Source organism: Cebus imitator, unplaced genomic scaffold (genome assembly GCF_001604975.1).
Source record: "Cebus imitator isolate Cc_AM_T3 unplaced genomic scaffold, Cebus_imitator-1.0 Scaffold169, whole genome shotgun sequence".
Lineage (NCBI taxonomy): Eukaryota > Metazoa > Chordata > Mammalia > Primates > Cebidae > Cebus > Cebus imitator.
In genome coordinates, this window is record NW_016107484.1 from 2486187 (window position 1) to 2506270 (window position 20084).

The 20084-nt window shown below is 50.4% G+C and overlaps 1 protein-coding gene across 4 annotated transcripts in view; it reads right to left on the bottom strand.

The window, feature by feature from the left end:
* The window catches only part of RILPL1 (Rab interacting lysosomal protein like 1), a 59934-nt gene that overhangs the window by 34330 nt on the left and 5520 nt on the right, over positions 1 to 20084 (bottom strand). For all 4 annotated transcript variants that reach the window (XM_017544388.1, XM_017544387.1, XM_017544389.2 and 1 more), the window contains exon 2: positions 15413 to 15563. In XM_017544388.1, the coding sequence (XP_017399877.1) occupies positions 15413 to 15563 (151 nt within the window). The remainder of the gene's footprint in view (positions 1 to 15412; positions 15564 to 20084) is intronic.

Genomic DNA, 20084 nt, shown 5'->3' on the forward strand with positions numbered 1-20084 from the left:
TCTTGACCTCATGATCCGCCTGCCTCAACCTCCCAAAGTGCTGGGCACATGAGCCACCGTGCCCGGCCCCCCTCTTTTTTTTCTTGAGATGTAGCCTTACTCTGTGGCCCAGGCTGGAGTGCAATTGTGTGATCTCCATTTATTGCAACCTCCACCTCCTGGGTTCAAGCGGTTCTCCTGACTCAGCCTACTGAGTGCTGGGATTACAGGCATGTGCCACCACGCCGGCTAATTTTTGTGTTTTTAGTAGAGACAGGGTTTCACCATGTTGGCCAGGCTGGCCTCAAACTCCTGACCTCAAATGATCTGCCCACCTTGGCCTCCCAAAGTGCTGAGATTACAGGCATGAGCCACTGTGCCCAGCTGTGATACATTTTTACAATGGATTATTATTCAGCCCTAAAAAGGAATGAAGCATTGATTCATGCTACAACATGAATAAAGCTTGAAAACATGACGCTGAGTGAAGGCCAGGCGCAAAAGGACGAATGCTGTGCGGCTCCATCCATATAAAATGTCCAGAATACGTCAGTCCACAGAGGCAGAAAGACCAGTGGTTGCGTAGGGCTGGGGGGAATAAGGGGTTTGATTCCAGGATGACAAAATTTTCCAAAAACCAGACAGTAGCGATAGTTGCACAACTTTGTGAATAGCTGCTTTTTGTTTGTTTATTTTGAGACAGAGTGTCCCTCTGTTGCCCAGGCTGGTTTCACACAACTTTGTGAAACCACTGAGTAGGACCGGGCGTGGTGGCTCACACCTGTAATCCCAGCACTTTGGGAGGCCAAGGTGGGCAGATCACTTGAGGTCAGGAGTTCGAGACCAGCCTGGCCAACATTGTGAAACCCTGTCTCTACTAAAAACACAAAATTAGCCAGCATAGTGGCCCGTGCCTATCGTCCCAGCTACTTGGGAAGATGAGATGGGAGGATCACCTGAGTTGGGGAGTTCAAGGCTACAGTCAGCTCTGATTGTGCCACTGCTCTTCAGCCTGGGCAACAGAGAAACCCTGTCTCACAAAAGCAAAAAGCCCACTCCCTGATGGGTCCACATTTAAAAGGGTGACTCTTACGAGTTCTCAATTTCCAAAAACCAAACACTGTATGATTCCATGTATATGTGGTTCAAAACAAGGCTGAATTAAGCTCTGGAGACAGAGATCAGAGTCAGGGTGATCCTGTGAAGTTTTGTCTGGGACGGGACGAGAAGGTGCAGTCTGGGGTGTTGAACTATTCTCTATCCTGATCTGAACATACATGCAAAAATTCATAGAACCATACACTTAAAATGTGGTCAATTTGGGCCGGGTGTGGTGGCTCATGCTTGCAATCCCAGCACCTTGGGAGGCTGAGGTGGGCGAATCACGAAGTCAGGAGCTCGAGACCAGCCTGGCCAACATAGTGAAACCCTGTCTCTACTAAAAATACAAAAAATCAGCTGGGCTTGGTGGTGGGCGCCTGTAATCCCAGCTACTCTGGAGGCTGGGGCAGGAGAATCGCTTGAGCCTGGGAGGCAGAGGTTGCAGTGAGCTGAGATCTCACCACTGTACTCCAGCCTGGGCGACAGTGCAAGACTCTGCCTTAAAAAAAAAAAAAAAATGCGTTCACTCTAAGTTATACCTCAATTTAAAATGCTAAGGCTGGGCACAGTGCTCTTGCCTGTAATCACAGCACTTTGGAAGGACAGGTGGGAGGATCACTTGAGCCCAGGAGTTAGAAGCTGCGATGAGCAATGATGCATTGCTACACTCCACCTGGGCGACAAAGTGAAACCCCATCTCAAAAAAAAAAAAAAAAAATGTTGTTAAAAAAACAACAGCCAAGGCCGGGCGTGGTGGCGCACACCTGTGATCCTAGCATTTTAGGAGGCTGAGGAGGGTGGATCACTTGACGTCAGGAATTGGAGGCCATCCTGGCCAACATGGTAAAACCTTGTCTCTACTAAAACTACAAAAGTGAGCCAGAAATCACTTAAACCCCGAAGGCAGAGGTTGCAGTAAGCCTAGACTGTGCCACTGCACTTTAGCCTGGGCAACAGAGCCAGACTCGGTCTGAAAACAAACAAACAATAGCCAAGAGGTGGAAGCAAGCTAAATGTCCATCAACAGGTGAATGCATAAAGAAAATATGGTCTGTCCGTACAATGGAATGTTACTCGGCCTTAAAAAAGGAAGGATCACCCGGGCACAGTGGCTCAAGCCTGTAATCCCAGCACTTTGGGAGGCTGAGGTGGGTGGATCACCTGAGGTTGGGAGTTCAAGACCAGCCTGACCAACACGGCAAAACCCCATCTCTACTAAAAATACAAAATTAGCCAGGCGTGGTGGTGCGTGCCTGTAATCCCAGCTGCTCGGGAGGTTGAGGCAGGAGAATCAGTTGAATCCAGGAGGCAAAGGTTACAGTTAGCTAAGATTGTGCCATTGCATTCCAGCCTGGGCAACAAGAACGAAACTCCGGCTCAAAAAAAAAAAAAGGAAGGAAATCCTGTCACATGCTGCCACATGGATGAACCCTGAAGACCTTATGCTCCATGAAAAAGCCAGGCACAAGGGACAAACGCTGTCTGATTCCACTTATAGGAGGAGCTCCCTGGAGAAGTCAAACCCACAGAGGCAGGAAGCAGCATGCCGGAGCTGGCGGGGGTTGCTACTGATGGATGTGGGGCTTCCGTGTGGCCAGATGAAAGCGACCTGCATCTACTGTCTACCCTCGTGCACGCAGTAAACACCACTACCCTGTGCATTGCAGGGGGCAGTTCTGCGACGTGTTTTCCACCGGATTGTTGTTTTTTATTCTTTTTTTTTTTTTCCCAAAGATGGGGTTTCACCATGATGGCCAGGCTGGTCTTGAACTCCTGACCTCTGTGTGGTGTGTGAGTGTCAGGTGATCCACCCACCTCGGCCTCTGAAAGTGTTAGGATTACAGGCGTGAGCCACCGAGCCCGGCCCCACCGGATTGTTTAAAAGGAAAAGATAAGAAAATCTAGCAGGGACAACTGATCTCCGCCCGCTGACGGGGTAGATGAGGTCAACCTGGCCCAGAGCCGAGGCCAGGCCCTCATGGGGCAGGGGCTCCCGATGAGGAAGACTTGGGGATGTGGGAAGGCCCCCCCCGGACCCCTGGGCAGGGCAGGGCAGGGCAAGATGTCAGCAAGCAGCAGCAGGCATTGCTCTGCGTCCCCTTTCTCTAAGCACAGAACCAGCGACCAAGCTGGGGCCCCTGCCTACAGCAGTGAAGTGGACCCTCTCCAGGCGCCTCCCTCAGCCCTGCTCTCCTGCCTCTGGCCACCGGTCCTGTGAAGGATCCCCGGGCCACTTGGGGGCCGCCTGTGCCCTCTCTCCTCTCTGTGCCCCCAGGGCCACTTCTGCAGAGCAGTGCTGGGTTTAACTGGTAGGACCCGGAGATACGGCTGACACCTCCGGCACATGGCAAGGTCTGTGTGTGGCGGGGGGAGTGTGAGGTCTGTGTATGTGTGTGTGTGTGTGTGTGTGTGTGTGTGTGTGTGTATGTGAGGTCTGTGTGTGTGTGGTGTACGTGTATGTGGTATGAGTGTGATGTGTGAGGCCTGTGTGTGTGAGGTCTGTGTAAGATCTGTGGGTGAATGTGAGGTTTGTGTCTGTGTGGTGTATGTGTGTGTGGTGTGAGTGTGGTGTATATGTGTGTGTGGTGTATGTAGTGTGAGTGTGAGGTCTGCGTGTGGTGTGTGTGAGGTCTGTGTGTGTGGTGTGTGAGGTGTGTGTGTGATGTGAGTGTGAGGTGTGTGTGTGTGGTGTGTGAGGTCTATGTATGTGGTATGTGTGTGTGTGTGTGTTTGTGTGTGTGTGGTGTGAATGTGAGGTCTGTGTATGGTGTGTGAGCCTGTGGTATGTGCAGTGTGAGTGTGTGTGTGTGTGGGGTGTGAGGTCTGTGTGTATGTGGTTTGAGTGTGAGGTATGTGTGTGTGTCTGTGTATGTGGCGTGTGTGTGTCTGTGTGGTGTGTCTGTGTGTGTACGTGGCATATGTGTGTCATGTGTGTGTCATATGTGTGTCTGTGTGTGGCATGTGTGTCTGTGTGTGGTGTGTGTATGGCATATGTATGTGTGTCTCTGTGTGTGTCTATGTGGCATGTGTGTGTGTCTGTGTGTGAGTGATGTGTGTCTGTGTGTGATGTATGTGTGTGATGTGTGTGTTTGGAGGCTGAAGTCCCCTGTAGACAGTCAGTGCCAAAGCCACAAAGTCCCCCCCTGCCCCCACTTTACCTGTCCCCACATGCCCTGGCCGGGGCACCATCACCCACTCATTTCCTCCCTGCTGGGGCGGCCTTGGCTCCTGGGGAGGTAGAGAGGGAGGCAAGCCTGTGGAGACAGGGGTGCCTGGGTCTGTGCAGAACCCAGCAGCCAGGGCACCCTCCGGGGCAGCAGCTGTAGGAGCGATGGGACCAGGGCGAGAGCCGGGCCTCCAATCGCAGCTTCGCCTCTTAGCTGCTTTCCCCTAAGGCCCCGGTTCCCTCTTGAGAGGCCTGTACGTTTCATCTACGTGAAGTGCTCACAACAGAGGGGCCCAGGGCCAAAGTGTCTAAGTGTCTCTAAGTGGTGGCTGTCATTTTATTCTGCCACAGAAAGAGCAGACCTCCCCGCTTCACAGGTCACCACTAAGAGAAAGTGCAAGAGTGCTTTGGAGAACTCAAAGAAGCCCAAGTATTCTTAACAGACACTGTTCAAAGCTGGCAGGGTGGTCAGCCATCACAGACACCAGCAATTCGGGATCCGGGGACCTAGATTTGAAGGGGCCGGGTGCGGTTGCTCACACCTGTAATCCCAGGACTTTGGGAGGCTGAGGCAGGAGGTCAAGAAGATGGAGACCATCCTGGCCAACATGGTGAAACCCTGTCTCTACTAAAAATACAAAAATTAGCTGGGTGTTGTGGCGCACGTCTGTAACCCCAGCTACTTGGGAGGCTGAGGCAGGAGAATCACTTGAACCCAGGAGGCGGAGGTTGCAGTGAGCTGAGATCATGCACTCCATCCTGGGCAACAGACTCCATCTCAAAAAAAGAGACACTTGGGCAGGGTTACGATAGAGAAGCTGGTCTGTGGCCAGCCACAGCAGCCACCAGCAAGGCACTGTCCAGGCAGTTGCCGACCATGGGACACGATGTGCCGCTGAAAACGCTGAGATAGACTGTTAAGTGACAAGGTTCACAGCAGCACTATTCACAACAGCTCAGAGATGGAAGCAACCCAAGGTCCCCCAGCTGAGAATGCATAAACACAATGCAGTCTGTCCACACAGTGGGGATCGGTTCAGCCGTAACAAGGACAGCAGCTCTGCTACCACATGGAAGAACCTCCAAAACGCTGCGGGTGAAAGGCCAGAACCCAAGGTTGCATACAGTGTGATTCCACTGACAGGAAATGTCCAGAACAGGCAAATCCACAGAAGCAGAAAGCAGATGAGAGGCTGCCAGGGGCTCTACCTGCAGGGAGGGAGGGCAGAGACGAGGGGCTGCGGAGACACCCAACAGGTGCAGAGTCACCTGAGGAAGGTGGGGAAAATGTTTTGGAACAAAACAGGTGATGCTTGAACAACACTGTGATTAATTAAAAAAAAAATTTTTTTTTGAGACAGAGTTTTTTTTTTTTTTTTTTTTTTTGAGACGGAGTTTTGCTCTTGTTACCCAGGCTGGAGAGCAATCGCACGATCTCGGCTCACCGCAACCTCCGCCTCCCAGGTTCAAGTGATTCTCCTGCCTCAGCCTCCCAAGTAGCAGGGACTACAGGCGCACGCCACCATGCCTGGCTAATTTTTTATTTTTAGTAGAGACGGGGGTTTCTCCACATTGGTCAGGCTGGTCTTGAACTCCCGATCTCAGGTGATCCGCCCGCCTCGGCCTCCCAAAGTGCTGGGATTACAGGCGTGAGCCACTGTGCCCAGCCAAAAAAAAATTTTTTTTTGAGACAGAGTCTCACTCTGTCGCCCAGGCTGGAGTACAGTCGTGCAACAGTAGAGATGGGTTTCTCCATGTTGGCTCACTGCAATCTCTGACTCCTGGGTTCAAGCGATTCTCCTGCCTCAGCCTCTTAAGTACCTGGGATTACAGGCACATGCCAGCACGCCTGGCTAATTTTTGTATTTTTAGTAGAGACAACGTTTCACCATGTTGGCCAGCTGGTCTCAAACTCCTGACCTCAAGTGATGCGCCTGCCTCAGATTCCCAAACTGCTGGGATTACAGGCATGATCCACCACACCTGGCCCACTGTGAATAAATTAAGTGATATACTACATGCTACTGAATTGCACACTTTAAAACTGTTAATTGTATATTATGTGATTTCACCTCAATAAAAAAAAAAAAGACAATCAAAACAATAAATATATAAATACTTTTTTTTATAAAAAAAGACAGGCTCTTGCTCTGTTGCCCAGGCTAGAGTGCAGTGGTGCAATCAGGCTACTGCAGCCTTGACCTCCTGGGCTCAAGAGATTCTCCCACCTGAGCCTCCTGAGTAGCTGGGACTACAGGTGCGCACCACCATGCATGGCTAACTTTAAAAATTTTTTGTAGAGACAGGGTCTTACTATGTTGCCCAGACTGGTCTCAAATTCCTGGTCTCAAGCAATCCTCCTGCCTCAGACTCCCAAAGTATTTAATTTTATAAAGTAAACAGGACAAATTAAACAGGACAAGTAACAATTCATATAGCATAAACTCTTTTATTAAGAAAAAAAAACTAAACACAGAATTTCTGTGTAGATACATGGAAAGGGAAGGTTTTCCCTTTGGCAGTGCAGTGGGGGTGACAAAAGGGGGGTGGCACGTTTTATTTGACTCTTACACAGTAAGAGTAAATATGTACTAGGGTGCTTTTTTGTTTTTCGTTTTGTTTTGTCTTGAGACAGAGTCTTGCTCTGTCACCAGGCTGGAGTGCAATGGCGTGATCTCAACTCACTGCAACCTCCATGTCGCGGGTTCAAGTGATTCTCCTGCCTCAACCTCCTGAGTAGCTGGGATTACAGGTGTACACTACCATGTCCAGCTAATTTTTGTATTTTTAGTAGAGATGAAGTTTCACCTTCCTGGCCAGGATGGTCTCCATCTCTTGACCTCATCATCCTCCTGCCTCGGCCTCCCAAAGTGCTGGGATTACAGGCATGAGCGACTGTGCCCAGCCTATGGTGTTTTTTTTTAAGCCAAATACCAGTCCAGGCACAGTGGCTCACACCTGTAATCCCAGCACTTTGGGAAGCTGAGGTGGACGGATCACCTGAGGTCAGAAGTTTGAGACCAGACTCACCAACATGGAGAAACCCCGTCTCTACTAAAAATACAAAAGTAGCCGGGCATGGTGCACATACCTTAATCCCAGCTACTCAGAAGGCTGAGGCAGGAGAATTGCTTGAACCCAGAAGGTGGAGGTTGCGGTGAGCCGAGATTGCTCCATTGCACCTGGGCAACAAGAGCAAAACTCCGTCTCAAAAAAAAAAAAAGGAAAATGCCCTGAGATGATTGAGCAACTTGGCTGAAATCTCACTGCTATTTAGTGGTCATGTGGGAGCTGTAATCTGGATCTCTTCATACCAGACCAGCGTGTTTTTCAGCCCATCAGAGGCAGCAAGGCACCTTCCATGTGGGAATGATGATGACAGCTCACATTTCCCCCGAAGTTGGCCTCAGATCACCTGGGCCTGTGTTTACACCGCAGCTCTTTGATGTGCCTTTGCTACCACAGACATCCTGGCTGACAGGCTCTACACTGGAAGTCTAGCTCCTTGCCTAAGGGCAGGATAACCCTGAGGTGTAAGTTACATTCCAGACTCCGGGACTCTGCAGAGATCGTGGCCCTGCTCAGCTTCCTCTTGCTTTCCTTGTCCTGCTTCCTCTTCTCCCTCCCCTCTGGGCGTGCTTCTTTCATAAGTCAGTTTCGTGAGAATCCTTGTCTCAGGATCCCCTTCTGGAAGAATCTGACCTAGACAGTGCCAGGCATGGTGGTTCTAGATTGCTGTAATCCCAGGGACCCAGAACCTCAGAATGCAGCCTTATTTGAAAACAGGGTATTTGCAGATGTAATTAGTTAAGATGAAGTCACGGTGAATGAGGGTTATGCCCTAAATCCAATGCCTGTTGTCCTCATAAGACAAAGGAGGTTGAATGCGGTGGCTCACACCTGTAATCCCCGCACTTCAGGCAACCAAGGCAGGTGGATCACTTGAGCCCAGGAGTTCCAGACCAGCCTGGGCAACATGGTGAAACCCTGTCTCTACAAAAAGTACAAAAATTAGCTGGACGTGGTAGCACATGCCTGTAGTCCCAGCTACTTGGGAGGCAGGAGGATCACCTGAGCACGGGAGGCAGAGGTTGCAGTGAGCTGAGATCGCACCACTGCACTCCAGCCTGGGGGACAAAGTGAGACCCTATCTCAAAACAAAAAAACAAATAAACAAAAAAAACCATTAAACAACAAAAGATAAAGGAGAGGGAGATAAAGGAGAGTGAGAAGTGTGGCCACAGAGGCAGAGACTGGGATGGTGTAGCCACAGGCGAGGATTCCGGCAGCCGGCAGAGGCAAGATGGGACTCCTCCTGAGAGGGGCTGGAGAGAGCACGGCCTTGCTGACTCCCGACTATGCACCTCTGGTCTCCAAACTGTGAGAATAAACTGCTTCCCGCCACCCAGTTTGTGGTCATTTGTTATGACAGCCTCCAAGAGGCCGACACAGCAAACACAGGGAGAAAGACCCAGAGAGAGACTGAACAGCAATTTTTTTTTTTTTTTTTTCGAGAGAGTCTCACTCTGTTGCCCAGGCTGGAGTGCAGTGGCGCAATCTCAGCTCACTGCAACCTCCACCTCCCGGTTTATGTGGCATACCACCACATCTGGCTACTTTTTGCATATTTTTGTAGAGATGGGGCTTCACCACTTTGCCCAGGCTGGTCTCGAACTCCTGGTCTCATGTGATCCACCCACCTCAATCTCCCAAACTGCTGGAATAACAGGCATGAGCCACTGCACTTGAGAGCACTGGCTGAGTCCTGTGTGTCCAATTCGTCAGCCACCGGCAGCCACTGAGCACTTAAAATGGGGCCCATCCAAATGGACATTCGAGCATAAAATACACATTGCCGGCCGGGCACGGTGGCTCATGCCTGTACTTTGGCCAGTACTTTGGGAGGCCAAGGTGGGCAGATCACGAGGTCAGGAGGTGGAGACCATCCTGGCTAACACAGTGAATCCCTATCTCTACTAAAAATACAAAAAAATTAGCAGGACATGGTGGCATACGCCTGTAGTCCCAGCTACTCGGGAGGCTGAAGCAGGAGAATCGCGTGAACCCAGGAGGCGAAGGTTGCAGTGAGCCAAGATAATGCCACTGCACTCCAGCCTTGGAAACAGAAGGAGACTCCATCTCAAAAAAAAAAAAAAAAAAAAAAAAAGCCACGCACAGTGGCTCATGCCTATAATCCCAGCACTTTGGGAGGTTGAAGCGAGCGGATCACGAGGTCAGGAGTTCAAGACCAGCCTGACCAATATAGTGACATCCCATCTCTACTAAAAATACAAAAATTAGCCGGGTATGATAGCATGCATCTGTGGTCCCAGCTACTCGGGAAGCTGAGGCAGGAGAATCACTTGAACCTGGGAGGTGGAGGTTGTGTGGAGCCGAGATCACACCACTGCAACAGAGCAAGACAACTCCACATCAAAAATGATAAAAAAAAAAAAAAAAGAAAAGAAAAAGAAATTACTTTCATCTGTTTCTTTTTACTTTTTCTAATGTGCCAAGCAGAAGAATGCCAGTTACTCCTCTTTTATTGCACAGTGTTGTTCTGTAATGCCCTTCAGACAATGACAATGTGGTCAGTCTTCCTCCTCCCCTGGTGACTGAGCTGTTCCTTTAGAGCCCAAAGATTTTTTTCCAGACCCATGAGCAAATCTGTATATCGCATTCCCAGCGCGATGGCTTGCATACCTGTAGTTCTTTTCTGCATGTGCTAACAAGTTTCTGTGCGCTGCCCTCCAGCTGACAAGCTACATTTCCACAGCAGCCGGCAAGGAAGCGCTTTTTGATCTGGAGACTTCCAGGGGTAGAGGAGCCTGCCAGGTGCCTCTGAGCACAGTGCCCTGGATGAACTACTGGGAAAGCCACACTGTTCCATGCAGGGCTGGCTCCTCTCAGCACCCCTCACCCCCCACACAGGAATCAGACGACTGCACCCCTAAGTCCTCAGTCTGCCCCTGGCCTCTGCCCGGCATATGCTCAGCCCTCACTTCCTGGGCTTCAACTTCTCCCAGGGACCTCGTCTGCCCCAGGTCTATTCCCCTCACAGGTGGAAGGCATGCTTTTGTCCTTGTTCCCATGGTTTCCCATGCAAAATAAAAATAACCACGAAAGGCACGCCTGGCATCTGCTGGGTCTCTCCTCTCAGGCGGGGGAGTGGGGTTTGCCGCTGTGTGCCTCCTGAGCTAACCCTTTGGGAGCCAGACCCACGCTAGATGCCATTTAAGTGTGTCTCAGATCGCTCACGTGTGGGCTGATTCATGACAAGCCCAGCAGGGATCTGGAAGGCTGTGGAGGCAAAGCAAAGCTCCCCACATGGAGGGCACTATGAGCATGCGTGCACCGATGTGTACGAAGCGGCTCGGAGCCCTGAGGTCCAGCGCCCGTGGGTCACTGAGGCCTCTGGACGCCCTGCAGAAGTGTTGGAAGTTTAACATAGTTCCCCTATGGCCCAGCAATTCCACTCCCAGGTATACACCCCACAGAACTGAAAACATAGGTCCACACCAAAGCTTGAACACAATGTTCACAGCAGCACGGTTCACAACAGCCAAAAGGTGGTGACGTGTCACAAGTCCATCCACAGGTGAGTGGGTAAACAAAATGTGGTATAGCCATAGAATGGAATATGATTCAGACATGAAAAGGAAAGGCCAGGTGCAGTGGCTCATGCCTACAATCCCAGCATTTTGGGAGGCCAAGGTGGGCAATCACTGGAGGTTGGGAGTTTAAGACCAGCCTGGCCAAGATGACGAAACCCCGTCTCTACTAAAAACACAAAAATTAGCTGGGCGTGGTGGGGCACACCTGTGGTCCCAGCTACTCAGGAGGCTGAGGTGAGAGGATCAGTTGAACCTGGGAAGCAGAGGCTGCAGTGAGCTGAGATTGTGCCACTGCACTCCAGCCTGGGCCACAGAGGAAAAAAAAAAAAGGAATGAAGCCTGACATACACTACAATGACAATGTGGATGAACCCTGAAAACATGATGCCAAATGAAAGAAGCCAGTCACAAAGACCGCACAGCGTATGGCTCCGTTATATGAAATGTCCCCATAGGCAAACACAGACAGAAAGCAGATGAGTGGGTGCTTACCGCTGGGGGTGGGGGTGGGATGGGATTGGAGTATGGTGTTTCTTTTGGAGATAAAAAAAAATGTTCTGAAATTGTGGTGATGGCTGCACTAATCTGTGAATACACTAAAAATCACTGAATTGTACATTTAAATATTTTTTCCTTCTTTTTTTGTTTTAAAGAAACAAGGTGTCACTATGTTGCCCAGGCTGATCTCAAACTCCTGAGCTCAAAAGATCCTCCTGCCTCAGCGTCCCAAAGTTCTGAGATTACAGGCATGATCCACCGCGCCTGGCTGAATTGCACACTTTATTTATTTATTTAGAGACAGGGTGTTACTCTGTCACCCAGGCTGGAGTGCAGTGGTGCCACCTTGACTCACCGCAACCTCCGCCTCCTGGGTTCAAGCGATTCTCCTGCCTCAGCCTCCCGAGTAGTTGGGATTACAGGCATGCACCACCACGCCTGGCTAATTTTTATATTTTTAGTAGACTTTTTTCTCAAAAAACAAACATGGCTGGGTACAGTGGCTCACGCCTGTAATCTCAGCACTTTGGGAGGCCAAGGTTGGCAGATCACCTGAGGTCAGAACTTCAAGGCTAGCCTGGTCGACATGGTAAAATCTCGTCTCTACTAAAAATATAAATATTGGCTGGACGTGGTGGCATGTGCTTGTAGTCCCAGCTACTTAAGAGGCTGAGGTGAGAGGATTATGTGAACCTGGGAGGCAGAGGTTGCAGTGAGCCGAGATTGCACCACTGCAATCCAGCGTGGGTGACAGAGTGAGACTCCATCCCAAAAAAAAAATATAGAAATAGTGAGAACAAGACAAATGGGACCTAATCAAACTCCATAGCTTCTGCACGGCAAAAAAAAAAAAAAAAAAAAAGTCCTCTTTCTTGGGCTTCTGAAGGAAATTGGGACAGGATTTCAGAGTCCTCCAGGCCCAGGCTGACTTTGCTGCTAGAAAACTTTCTAATGTCCAAGTCACCGCAGCAGGAAGATCCAGGCCCCAGCCTGTGCCTCCCTGCCCAGCCTTCAACCTGGCGAAGCCCAGAGCAGGCACTCCATCAGAGATAACAGAGACAAAGGGTGACCAAAGGAACGCATGGCAGCCCTCTGTCTGTGGTAAGCTCCCGGGCGGTGGAACGCCACAGCAGCCCAATCCATGGTGGGCACAGTTTCAGTCTCCTCCCAGCCTCACCCACATGGTCTCCTGCAGCCCTGGGTCAAGGGGTCCGAGAGAGACATATGCCTTCCTTCAGGGAGCTGATTTCAGCCGATCTGGGTCCCACTTCTGACTCTGCCACTAACTTGCTGTGTGACCTTGGGCAAATCACTCTCCCTCTCTGTCTACACTTTTCTCATCTATTGAATAAGTATACTGAACTGGATCATGATAACCCATAGTAATACTAGCTAATACTTGCTGAGCATTTTCTATGTACCAGGTAAGATTCTAAGCAGTCTGTACAGATTCACTGATTTTACCCTCATGACAAGTTTATGAGGAAGGTATGGCCATTTCCCCCATTTTTACATGGGGAGCAACTGAGGCACATGAAGGTCATGTGACTTGATCAAAGTCACATAGCAGGGAGGTTTCAGGTTCAGGACTCAAACCTGGGCTGCCTGGCTCCAGAGACAGTGCATACAACCAGGAAAACTTTTGTTTTCATTGTTACTAATTATTTCTTAACAAAGGAAATCCAAGGAAAAGAGAACCCAGACCTGGATCAAACTTTTCCTTTTTCCTTGGTTCCCACGGTCCTTTTCAGTGCCATATATACATTTTTTTTTTTTTTGAGACAGAGTCCTGCTCTATCACCCAGGCTGCAATGCAGTTATGCAATCTCAGCTTACTGCAACCTCCACCTCCCGAGTTCAATTGAATCTCGTGCCTTAGCCTCCCAAATCACTAAGAACAGGTGTGTGCCACCACAATAGGCTAATTTTTTGTTTTTTTGAGACATAATCTCGCTGTCACCCAGGCTGGTGTGCAGTGGTGCAATCTCAGCTCACTGCAACCTCCGCCTCCTGGGTTCAAGTGATTCTTCTGCTTTAGCCTCCTGAGGAGCTGGGACTACAGGCACCCGCCACCACACCCAGCTAATTTTTGTATTTTTAGTAGAGATGGGGTTTCACCACGTGGGACAGGATGGTCTCGATCTCTTGACCTCATGACTCACCCGCCTCCGCCTCCCAAAAGTGCTGGGATTACGGGCGTGAGCCACTGCGCCCAGCCTAATTTTTGTATTTTTAGTAGAGACGGGGTTTCACCATGTTGGCCAGACTGGTCTCAAACTCCTGACCTCAAATGATCCACCTGCCTCGGCCTCCCAAAGTGCTGGGATTACAGGCATGAGCCACCGCGCCCGGCCTTCGGTGCCATACTTGATCCTGCAGAGTGGTAACCACACGTTCTGAAGTTCAGCACCCACCCCAGGTCCATCCCCATCCCATCAAACAAGAGGAGGAGGCTCATGTGGTGAACCAAGGAATTTCTGAGACAGAAGCGATGACCCTGAGATTCCTTGGGATGAGTGAGCAGCAGGAGGTACCCTGCTTTAGTGAGCAGAGCAGATGCCGCCCACAGCCCTGCCTGGCCCGAATCTTGTAGCCTGTCTGTCCTTTTCCCAGCACCAGAGAAGCTTATCAGATGAGTGACAGTTCAGGGGCTCCAGCGCCATTCAGGTCTGGGATGCCATCCCAGGTTACTCACTGGTAAGTGTGTGCCTGTGACAAGAGCCTCCAATCTCTTCCCACCACAGGCTTAGAATAAAATTCAAACCTTGGCCTCTAAGGAGCCACGTGACCTGACCCTTGTGACCTCATCTCCAACCACTCAATCATCTTCTGATACATTAGCCTTCTTTATTTTTTATTAATTTTTTTGACATGGTCTCACTGTCGTTAGGCTGGAGTGCAGTGGTATGATCTCAGCTCACTGCAGCCTCGACCTCCTGGGCTCAAGATAGTCTCCCGCCTCAGCCTTCTAAGTGGCTTAGACTACAGGTGTGCACTACTGGACCTGGCTAATTGTTTTTGAGACGGAGTCTTGCTCTGTCACCCAGGCTGGAGTGCAATGGCGTGATCTCGGCTGCTCACTGCAACCTCCACCTCCCAGATCCAAGTGATTCTCCTGCCTCAGCCTCCCAAGTAGCTTGGATTACAGGCGCCCACCACTATGCCTGACTAATTTGTTTTGTATTTTTAGTGGAGACGGGGTTTCACCATGTTGGCCAGGCTGGTCTCAAACTCCTGGGTCTGGGATGTGCCCACCTCGGCCTCCCAAAGTGCTGGGATTACAGGGGTGAGCCACTGAGCCTGGCCAGACCTGGCTACTTTTTAAAAAACATTTTAGTAGAGATGAGGTTTCACTATGTTGCCCAGGCTAGTCTCAAACTCCCAAGTAATCCTCCTGCTTCAGCCTCCCAAAGTGCTGGGATCACAGGTGTGAGCCACCACACCCCGCCTACACTGGCCTTCTTGGTTTCCCTCGAATGCTCATGTCCCCAGGACCTTCGCATGACTGCCCCCTCCAACCTCCCCACTCAACAACACAGATAGGTGAGTGGCTCACTCTGCTACTCCATTAGGGCTCAAACATGACCTCGTCGGAGGCCTTCCCTGATGACTGTATCTGAAGACGCCCTTACCAAGTCACTCCATCACATGCCCCACTGACTGCAGCTCTCCCAGAGCATGGCTGCCCCCGGACCTATGGCATCTGTGTGTTTACATTTAACGCCCTTTCTCCTCTGCAAAGCACACAAGCTTCCCAAGGGCAGGGTCTCTGTCATGTTTAACACGTATCCCAGGGCCAAGAGAGGAACCTCACAAACAGAGGGGAAGCTGTGACAGTTTGCTGAAAGGATCTCTGTGTCACCATCTGTAAACTGAGGCTACACGATGCTTCTCTGGCAGGGCTACGGGGCAAATCAACATGACACAGGAGGCAAAGGGCCTTGGGCACCAGCCAGCACCGTAGCAATGTCCAGGGGCAGTGGCGACAATCACTGATGTGGGCGATGAGAAAAGGAACGGCCGGTCCCTTGCATTGGCACCGGCCCCCACTTACCTTCGTGCTTCTGGAACTCCTCCTCCGAGAAGTTGACGTCCTTGTGGGAGAGGTTGGTCATAAGCTGCTTGTTCTCCTCCTGCAGCTGGGCGATCTGGGAGAGGAGGTCCTGAGCCTCCCCTCGCCACACATCCTCCACCAGCTCCAGCTCCTGCCAAGGCGAGGGGACAGTGCGGGGTCACTGCCTGCCCAGGGCAGCGGCCTTACCCACCCTGACCCTTAAAGGCAGCTTGGGTTGCCAGGACTTTGGGCCTTCTCCTTCCTTGTAAGAACTGGGAATCAGGCAAGTGGGCTGGCAAGGCCACCACGAGTCCCATATGGTACTTTTGCAAGAAACAGAAGGCACCCCTCTTTGGGGCAGATGCCTGCGTTTATGCTGTGAGGACCTGGCCCACTTAGAACTGCCCCAAGGACAACCATAAAGCTGGTGCCATGTCTTGGAGCTCTCTTCAGAGAAGACAGAGCAGCCCCAGGATATGGGGGTCCTAACATTCTCAACCTCTAGGGGCACATCCTTGATCTCTGGACAGTTGGGACAAACCTCTCTCCAAGGGAGCCAGAGGGCTCGAAAATCCTGGGGATGCCGAGGCGGACAGGGTCCTCCTGCCCCGGAGTTCCTTAGGTATTTGATCCAGGTCTCTCTCCACAGGGTCTTCAACCACTGACCTGACCACCCTGAGCCTCAGTTTCTCTCAGTAGGGGAACCAAAACAAAGGCTCACTAGGTGAATGTGAGAATAAATAAAATCAGTCTATTAAAGTTATTTTGTGGGTGACTGTAGTCAAAGAAACAGACAATAACAAGTGCTGACAAGGAGAGGAAGAAACAGGAACTCTCCCACACTGCTGGTGGGAATGGAAAATGGTGGAGACATTTTGGAAAACACTGGCAGTTTTGCAAAACATTAACACAGAGTTACCATAGGACCTCGCAATTCCAGTCCTTGGATCAGCTCAAGAGGTATGACCACACATGTCCACATGAAAACGTGTGCAGGTGAATGCTCCTCATAGCATTATTCCTAGTAGCCAAAATGCAGAAACAGCACATCCATACAGTGGAATATTATTTGGCCACTACAAGGAATGAAAGTCTGACATATGCTTCAACATAGGTGAACCCTGAAAACATTATGGAAAGAAGCCAGACACAAAAGGTCAAATGTTATATGATCAGTTTTAGAAAATGTCCAATATCAGCAAATCCACAGAGATAGGAAGTAGGGCCAGGCACAGTGGCTCACGCCTGTAATCCCAGCACTTTGGGAGGCCGAGATGCGTGGATCACTTGAGGTCAGAGGTTTGAGACCAGCCTGGCCAACATGGTGAAATCCCATCTCTACTAAAAATATAAAAATTAGCTTGGTGGCTGGGCGTGGTGGCTCACGCCTGTAATCCAAGCACTTTGGAGGCCAAGGTGGGCAGATCACCTGAGGCCAGGAGTTCAAGACCAGTGTGACCAACATGGTGAAACCCCGTCTTTTTTTAATATTAAAAAAAAAAAAATTAACTTGGCGTGGTGGTAGGCACCTGTAATCCCAGCTACTCTGGAGGCTGAGGCTGGAGAATCGCTCAAACCCAGGAGGTGGAGGTTGCAGTCAGCCGAGATTGCACCACTGCATTCCAGCCTAGGTAACAAGGGCAAAATTCCATCTCAAAAAATATACATATATAAATAGGTCAGCCATGGTGGCTCACGCCTGTAATCCCAGAACTTTGGGAGTCTGAGGTGGGTGGATCACCTGAGGTCAGGAGTTCGAGACCAGACTGACCAACATGGTGAAACCCTGTCTCTACTAAATACAAAAAATTAGCCAGACATGGTAGTGCATGCCTGTAGTCCCAGCTACTTGGGAGGTTAAGGCAGGAGAATTGCTTGAACCCAGGAGGTGGAGGTTGTAGTGAGCTGAGACTGAGCCACTGCACTCCAGCCTGGGCAACAAGAGCTAAAATCTGTCTCAACATGAAAGAAAAAGAGAAAAAGGAAAAGAAAGAAGAAAAGAAAAAGAGAGAGAGAGAGAGAAAGGAAGCAGACTGGTGGTTGTCTGGAGCCAGCGTGCTAGAGGGGACATGAAGAATGACTGTGAACAGGTACAGATTTTCTTTTTGGGGGTGATGAAAATGTTCTAAAATTGATGGTGGCAGGGTGCAGTTGCTCACACCTGGAATCCCAGCACTTTGACAGGCCAAGGCAGGCGGATCACTTGAGGTCAGGAGTTCAAGACCATCTTGGCCAACATGGCAAAACCCCATCTCTACTAAAAACAGAAAAAATTAGCCAGGTGTGGTGGTGGGCACCTGTAATCCCAGCTACTTGGGAAGCCGAGGCAGGAGAATTGCTTGTACCTGGGAGGCGGAGGCTACGGTGAGCTGAGATCAACCCATTGTACTCCAGCCTGGGTCACAGAGTGAGATTCTATCTCAAAAAATAAAATAAAATAATAAAATAGGCCAGGTACAGTGGCTTACACCTGCAATCCCAGCACTTTGGGAGGCAGGTGGATCACCTGAGGTCAGGAGTTCAAGACCAGCCTGGTCAACATGGCAAAACCCCATCTCTACAAAAATACAAAAATTAGCTGGGTATGGTGGTATGTGCCTGTAATCCCAGATACTCAGGAGGCTGAGTTGGGAGAACTGCTTCAACCTGGGAGGCAGAGGCTGCAGTGAGCCAAGATCAAGCCATTGCACTCCAGCCTGGGCCACAGAGTGAAACGCCATCCCAAAAAATGTAAAATAAAATAAATAGTGGTTCAAAGCATGGACACCGGAGCCTGTTGACCCGAGTTTGAATCCTGTTTCTACTGCTTACTAGCTGACCCTGGCGAGTTATTCAACCTTCCGGTGCCCTGGAAATGAGGAAAAGAGCGTCAGATCTGCCAGGAAGGGTGGGTGTGAGGATTAAACAGTTACTATAAGTAAAGTGCCCGGCACATGCCCAGCAACCAGAAAGCACTGACAATGTGTAATCTCTGTTCCATCCCTACCACCCATCACAAGCGGCCAGGTGGCCGCATGCTAGGCATGCCTCTGTCCATCTGCTAAAGAAATTCTCAGACCCACCTCCTTTGTCAGAACCCGTTGCACTGGGGACGAGAGGAGTAATAGCCTAGTATTGGCACAGACGGTTCAAGGTCACCAGGGGAGGTGAAGGGCAGGGTGGGGGGTGGCAGTCGTGGGGGAGGGATGGGGAAGGCATGCTGACCTTCCCACAAGCAGGTGGGGCCTGGAAGCAAATGAGGCACATCCAGCCCTGTTCCTCTCTGTTCCCAACGGGCATCGGCTGGGCTTACAGAGGGTTCAGGGAATATTAGTCAAGTGTAACTGGCGGGGGCAGGCAGAGTAACAGCTCCCAAAGTCATCCAGGTCCTAGTCCCCGAGAATATGTTACCTTACATGGCAAAAGGGACCGTGCAGAGATGATTAAGTTATGGACTTAGGCATGGTGTGGTGGGTTATACCTATCATACCTGTAATTTAGGGGGCTGAGGTGGGAGCACTGCTTTAGGCTAGGAGTTCAAGAACAGCTTCGGCAACATGGCAAAACCCTGTCTCTACAAAAAATTTAAAAATTAGCTGGGTGTGGTAGCGTATGCCTATAGTCCCAGCTATTGGGAGCCTGAGGTGGGAGGATCGCTTGAGCCCAGGAGGTAGAGGCTGCAGTGAGCTGTGATTGTGCCACAGCACTCCAACCTGGGTGACAGAGCGAGATCCCATCTTTTTTTTATTTAAAAAAAGGCTTTTGTGGCTGGGCATGGTGGCTCACATCTATAATCCCAGCACTTTGGGAGGCCAAAGCAGGAGGATCATTTGAGGTCAGGAGTTCAAGGCCAGCCTGGCCAACACAGTGAAACTCTATCTACTAAAAATTAAAAAATTAGGTGAGTGTGGTGGTGCGCACCTGAAATCTCAGCTACTAAAGAGGCTGAGGCACAAGAATCACTTGAACCTGGGAGGCAGAGGTTGCAGTGAGCAGAGACTGTGCTACACTGCACTCCAGCCTGGGTGACAGAGTGAAACTGTGTCTCAAAAAAAAAAAGGCTCTTGAGATGGGGTGATGATTCTGGGTTATCTGGTGGGCTGATGGCATCCCAGGGTCTTCATGAGAGGTAGGAAGGCAGGTCAGCATTAGAGGAATGTGAGGGAGATGGGAAGATGCCCCGCTGCTGGCTTTGCAGACGGAGGAAGGGGCCACGAGCCAGGGAATGAGGAGTCCACAAGCTGGGGAAGGCAAAGAAACAGATCCTCCTCCGCAGCCCCCTAAAGGAGTGGAGCCTTCCCCACATCTTGATTTTAACTCAGTGAGACCCATTTCCGACTTCTGACCTCCAGAAATTTCCCCAGTATTATCCATATTGATATTATCCATATGCTTCTATAATACTGTATGACACTGTAGCCATAATACTGAATTATCCAGTTCAATAAGACAGTACACTTCTGGCCAGGCGTGGTGGGTCACACCTGTAATCCCAGGACTCTGGGAGGCTGAGGCTGGAGGATCGCTTGAGCCCAGGAGTTTGTGACCAGCCTGGGCAACATGGCAAGGCCTCATCTCTGCTAAAAATTAAAAAAATAGGGCCGGGCACGGTGGCTCAAGCCTGTAATCCCAGCACTTTGGGAGGCCGAGGCGGGTGGATCACGAGGTCAAGAGATCGAGACCATCCTGGTCA